Raw genomic sequence first — 6,239 nt, forward strand, 5'->3', positions numbered from 1 at the left:
TGATCCTGTCCAAGGCAGCTGAGACAAATCTCACTGATCCAGTGGGGTTTATTCCTGGAGTCACACACAGAAATATCAGGGTTCCATCAGGCATCCATATCTCAGCTGGTCTCAGGACTCCTTGTGCACCCAGGGATGCTCAGAGACAGAGTCTGTCCTTTTTACACACAGAGGCAGGAGTCACAGTGTCCCTCTGGCCTCCCGTTGCCACTCCAAAGAGACAGGAGACACCTCAGCCCTGTGGTGTGTCACCTGCTCTGCACTCATCTGAGATGTCCAGCGTCATTAAGAATGGACACAGGGAGCTCAGTTAAAGGAAGCACAACCCAGTGCTGCATTCAGGTGATTTCCCATGGGTTGTTTCTCCCAATATGAAGTGACCTCAAGACCTCGTCTGTCTCACAGGCCTTCATGGAATGGAAATGAATCATTGATGGTGTTTGTGCTCACTCAGGTTCATGTCACCTCACATACATGATGTGCATGCTCACATCTCATCTGTACAAGGCAAACATGGACTGCTGAACTACTAATTGAGTGTCCATCCATGGAGAGAATACAGCCTCTGTGGGTGAGAGGCCCGTGCTGGAAATGATGGTTGTGAGGGTCCAGTCCATGGTGATTGACCTGAGGCTCCTTCTTTGGGGTGTCCAGTGCACAGGGGCACAGCCCAGCCCCTGCTCTGCTGGTCCTGCAGGTCTCTGGCAGGAGCCTGGCTGTGAGAGGACACTGCTGTGTGCCAGCCCTGCACACACACACTGTTCAGCTGTACTCTGGTGTTTAATCTGTGGGTGACTTTTGTAGGAATATGCTTGAGAGAAACTACGCAAGAAGATATAAACCATCATGCACTGCCCTGAGGAGATCACGTTTCTATCTGGAAAGGCTGTTGTGAGGCCAGCTCTGTCACAGCAGTGCCCATTGCCTGTCCCTGCCTGCGCCCACAGCACTGACACACAGCAGGACGGTGACCAAGCTGCCAGAGCACTCAGGCCTTGCACCAACACCAGGGATGAGAAGGAGAGTGTGGGAGTGGAACCAGAACAGCTCTGGAAGAACAAGCGCTGCTGCTCCCTGGCAGGGCTGCCGGGATGGACACGTTTCCCCTCCTCCCATGTACACAGGACCTGTCCCTGCAGCTCCAAACAGGCCTTGGAGGAAGAATATCAGTGAAAAAAAAATCACTGCAGAGCCCTTTATTTTGTTTAAATACACAGAGAGCATGGGTCCATATTTATACAGCCAGTGGGTTTGAAAAAAAGCTGACAATGAATTAGAAAGGGGATGACAAAAATATCATGATTTATTAAAAAATAAACACCACCAACACACACACACACACACAAGTCTGGGCCTCTAATGAGTTACATTAAAACTGTTATTTGTTAAAGAGAAGATGATGAACACTTTATCATTTTTCAAATGCATCCCTCCATTAGTTTCCTCAGGGCATCCTTGAGCTCCCTGTTCCTCATGCTGTAGATGAGGGGGTTCAATGTTGGAGGTATCAGCGAGTATAGAACAGACACCAGCAGGTCCAAGGATGGGGAAGAGATGGAGGGGGGCTTCAGGTAGGCAAAAAAGGAGGTGCCGGCAAACAGAGAGATGACAGCCAGGTGAGGGAGGCAGGTGGAAAAGGCTTTGTGCCGTCCCTGCTCAGAGGGGATCCTCAGCACAGCCCTCAAGATCTGCACATAGGACACCACGATGAAAATGCAGCACATAAAAACCAAACAGGCACTAACCACAATAAGCCCAAGTTCCCTGAGGTGGGAGTGTGAGCAGGAGAGCTTGAGGATCTGGGGGATTTCACAGAAGAACTGGCCCAGGGCATTGCCCTTGCACAGGGGCAGTGAAAATGTATTGGCCGTGTGCAGCAGAGCATTGAGAAACCCAGTGGCCCAGGCAGCTGCTGCCATGTGGACACAAGCTCTGCTGCCCAGGAGGGTCCCGTAGTGCAGGGGTTTGCAGATGGCAACGTAGCGGTCATAGGACATGATGGTGAGGAGATAAAACTCTGCTGAAATGAAGAACAAAAACAGAAAGACCTGCACAGCACAACCTGAATAGGAAATGGCTCTGGTGTCCCAGAGGGAATTAGCCATGGACTTGGGGACAGTGGTGGAGATGGTGCCCATATCAAGGAGGGCGAGGTTGAGCAGGAAGAAGTACATGGGGGTGTGGAGGTGCTGGTCCCAGGCTATGGTGGTGATGATGAGGCCGTTGCCCAGGAGGGCAGCCAGGTAGACACCCAGGAAGAGCCAGAAGTGCAAGAGCTGCAGCTCCCGTGTGTCTGTGAACGGCAGGAGGAGGAACTGGGTGATGGAGCTGCTGTTGGACATTGGCTGCCTGTGGGCATGAGGACCTGTGCAAGGAGGAAAAGGCAGTGTCAGGTTAGGGGAGACTTCTCTGAGGAAAATAAACATGCTGTTTCTCATGGAAAACCCCCTCCCTGATGGAGGGATTTTTCAGCTCATTCTCTCTTTCTACCAGCTGAGAAAAAACAGTTTATCACAGTTAAAAATGCAGCTTGGGCATCTGGTTTCCATGGACGCAAGTCTGGGGCAAAACCCCCTGAGTTGGTGTCAGAACAAAAACTGACCCACACTCACACCCCAACCCCAGAGAGCAAGAGCACCAGGGACAGGTGGAGAAACAGGGAAGGACACTGCAGTGCTACCAGAAAATAAAGCAAGGACAGAAAGGCAGACGGGCATGCTGTGGAACCTTCTCCTGACCCGGCTGTGCTGCTGCCACTCACATAATGACACTGGAGAGCAAGTACTTTTAGCACCTTATTTGTGTACCATGTTCCAGGAACCCTTCACCTGGAGGTCCAGCTGCTGAGGTGGAGACTCGTGACCTGGACCCCATGGCTTTGGGGCAGAGGGTCTGCTGGGGAGGAGAGGAGAGGAGACCAGGGGTTGCACTGGGAAATGTGTCTGCACTGCAGGGGATTGCAGGGGGTTTCCAAAATCCTGTCCCTGGCATATCTGGTAGGAGCTCCTTCTCCCTGCCCATGTCTCTGTTGCCTGCAGCTGTGTCTCTGTCCCTGGTCTGCTCCCTGACGGTGTCACAGACCCCGTTCCACCCGCTGTGTGCTCAGCTCTGTCCTGGTCACACCTCCTGGCACTGCCCAGGGGCAGCTCTGTGTGTGCAGGGGCTCAGGAGCAGCTCAGACCAGTCCTAACGAGAACTGGGGTCTCAGTGTCTGCTCCAAAGAGAGAAATAAATCCCCATCTCCCACTGCACACCCAGACGAGCAAGAGTGGAAAACTGGAAGCACAGACTCCTTCCCTTGCAGCTGTTCCTGTCTCCATGTCCTTGTTCAGAAGGACCCTCTGCCATGTCTGTGGGGGGATCTGGAGCTCTGAGCAGCCCTGACCCACACAGCCCCCTTCAACCCCACAAGCTCCCTGCCTGCCCTGCCGGGGGTCGCTCCTTCCACCCACAGCTGCTGCCATGGGATCTCCCAGGCAGGCTGAGCGCTGACCCTGGCAGGCGGCAGAGTCCCTGCCCGGCACAGCCCTGGGGTGCAGGGACCCTGCTCTGCAGGACAGCCCTGGGCACCCCTGGGTGCTCACCCGGCTTCACAGCTGTTCAACATGGCCTGACAAGAGCCCTGTCCTTACAGATCCCACAAGCTGTGCCTGTGCCGGTTTCAGGAGATGCCTCCAGGAGCTACAGCTGCACTGCCCTGCACCCAGAGACTTACCATGGCAAGGGCTGCAAAGGTTTCTCCTCCAGTGAGCTCTCAGTCATCCTCCCAGTCCTGACCACCTTTAATCTCTCTCTGCCTTGCTCGTCTCCTGAGATCCCCAGGCAGAGCCCTCAGCCCTGCTGCGTGTGCAGAGGAGCTGCTCCTGGGCAGAGCTGTCTCTCTGCAGTGCTGCCGCTGCCATGAGCTCCCTGTGTCCCAGGAGCCCAGCCCAGCTCAGCAGCACAGGAGCAGCCCAAGGCGCTTTAATGACCCCTCTGCTGGGTTTGGTGCTGAGTCCATGAACCTCAGACCCTGAGGGGAAGCTGAAGAAACTTCTCAGGAAGTCAAAGTCAGATGTAAACTCCAAAGTTTCTTGTAATCTTAATGGGTCCCACTGAGGGACACAGCTGAAGAACTGACCCCAGAGTTCGGTTAGAGCAGAAAACTGGAGGCAGTGATGACAGGTCAGGAAAAGCAAAGTAAAGGTCTCTCTGATGCTGCGTAAACCTGGATGTGTTTCATTAACCAAAGAACTAAGCCCTGACCCCCAACCCTGGGAAGTCAGATCCTGTCCCTCCCACGTTGCCCAGGGCCCTTCCTGGGACAGTGTGATGTGGGGCTGTGCAAGGCCAAGGGCAGGACTATGGTCCCACACCTCCCAGGTTCCTGGCTGGGGACAAGGAGGCCATGAGGCCCCTGTGCTGCAAGGACAAGGTGTCTCCTCACAGGCATCAGAGGTGCAGACAACAGCCACAGCCAAGGGGAGAAGGAGCTCATGTCTGGTGGGGCTTTCAGCCTCTTTCCATCCCGTGATCATCTCCACGACAGCCTGTCCTGTGCTGTGGCATCCCCTGCACCTCTGTCCCTGCAGGCTGGAGACATCCCCCCTGCTGCCCCACCTTGCTCCTGTCTGAGCATCTTCCTTCCTTTGCTGAGATCTCTCCATCCTCCCCAGCTGGTCCTTGAAGCACAAAGCCTTGGGCTGATGCAGACTCCCTCTGCTGACCTGCTCCCCCACAGCACTGCCCTTCCATCACATTCCTTTCTGCTCATGTCCAGCCTGGACCTCCCCAGCTGCACTTTGGGTCATTATTTCTTTCTCAAGCTCTTTCCCTCTATGAAGAAACCTCCACCATCTCTGAAACCGCCCTTCAAGCACTCTCAGGCTACTCCTGCACTGCTGCAGCCTCCCCAGAGCTGCTGGGCCAAAGCAGCCCAGGTCCCTCAGCACCCCACACCATGTGCACAAGGTGCTGAACCTGCCTTGGCACAGCCCTGCACTCTCCAGTTCCTCCCTGCTGCTCCAAACTGGGAAGCCGCACACTGGCACACACCCGTGTGTGTGGGTCACACCAGTGCTGAACCGAATGGGATGAGAACTGCAGGTGTCTGGGTCCCCACGCTCCTCCTCATGCAGCCCCGTGTGCAGCTGCCTTGTTCATGGTGAGCGTGCACCACGGGCTGGTGTGGGGACCTTGTAGTGCCCAGGCCCTTCTCCTCAGGGTCACTGAGAACTCGGCATTTCATCTTGTCACAATTCAGAGATTTCTGATGGGCAAACACCAGATATTCACAAGGTCTGGACTCTCCCTGGACTGAAGCTCCATTTGCTCAGCTGTTAACGTTTGCACACAGATGGTTTATCCTGATGAGGGTGTCTCTCTCAGCATAACATCATGAGGCGTTACAGGACACTATAAATATAATCTCCTGGCTAAAAAGTGGGGTCTTGGGTGTCTGATACTCATAATGCCAGAGGTCTGGAGTTTCTGATGTTTCCCTTCATATGGTAGACCAGCAGGAATGCGTGGAGCTCTGTCTGGGGGCAGACAATGTCAGCTGAATGTTGAGGAGTCAGCATGAGAGGGCAGAACAACATGGGCAGTGTTGTGGTGATTGAACATCAGCTACAGAGTCACTGATGAGGAAGAGGAATGAGATGAGGACTCCTTCAGACAAATGAAAGAAGCCTCATGTTTCCAGGGCCGTGTCCTCATGGCAGACCTGAGATATCCCAATATCTGCAAGGTCCCAGCCATCCAGGAGGGTTTGGAGCCCATTGACAACATCTTCCTGACACGGGTGACTGAGGAGTCAGTGAGGTGAGGTGCCCTGTGGGACTTCACACTTACAAACCAGAAAGAGTTGGTCAGGATGGAACAGTCAGGGATGGAAAGTGGAGCTGAGGCTCCTGGGAGATGAGAACAAGGCCAAGAGCAGGATTTCAGGAGAGCAAGCTTTGGCCTGCTGAGGGACCTGCTTGGGTCCTATGGGATATGACCTTGGTGTCTGCAGTGCTTTTCTCTCCCATCTCCTCCCTCCTCTCTCCCACCTGCTGTTGTGCAGCGTTTTTTACCCTTTCTCAAATACAATATCCCAGAGGTGCTGCCAGCATCGCTGAGTGGCTCAGATTTGGCAAGGAGTGGGTCCATCTTGGAGCAGCTGAAATCGGCTCTGTCTGACATTGGTCAAACTCCTGTTGTCTTCTCAGAGCGGTGACAACTGTAGCACAGCCACACTCACCCCCAGTTCCAAGACT

The 6,239-nt window shown here is 54.2% G+C and overlaps 1 protein-coding gene across 1 annotated transcript; it reads right to left on the reverse strand.

Moving 5' to 3' along the window:
• Positions 1-1,418: 1,418 nt before the first annotated feature.
• Positions 1,419-2,438, reverse strand: LOC102095353 (olfactory receptor 14A16). The gene has a single exon (XM_065048032.1). It carries the CDS (start codon positions 2,436-2,438, stop codon positions 1,419-1,421), a length of 1,020 nt encoding a protein of 339 aa, XP_064904104.1.
• Positions 2,439-6,239: the final 3,801 nt, after the last annotated feature.

The sequence above is a fragment of the Columba livia genome, unplaced genomic scaffold, assembly GCF_036013475.1.
Source record: "Columba livia isolate bColLiv1 breed racing homer unplaced genomic scaffold, bColLiv1.pat.W.v2 Scaffold_178, whole genome shotgun sequence".
Lineage (NCBI taxonomy): Eukaryota > Metazoa > Chordata > Aves > Columbiformes > Columbidae > Columba > Columba livia.

Coding starts and splice junctions, on each gene's coding strand:
- LOC102095353 (XM_065048032.1), bottom strand. CDS start 2,438: ATGAGAAACAGCATGTTTATTTTCCTCAGAGAAGTCTCCCCTAACCTG.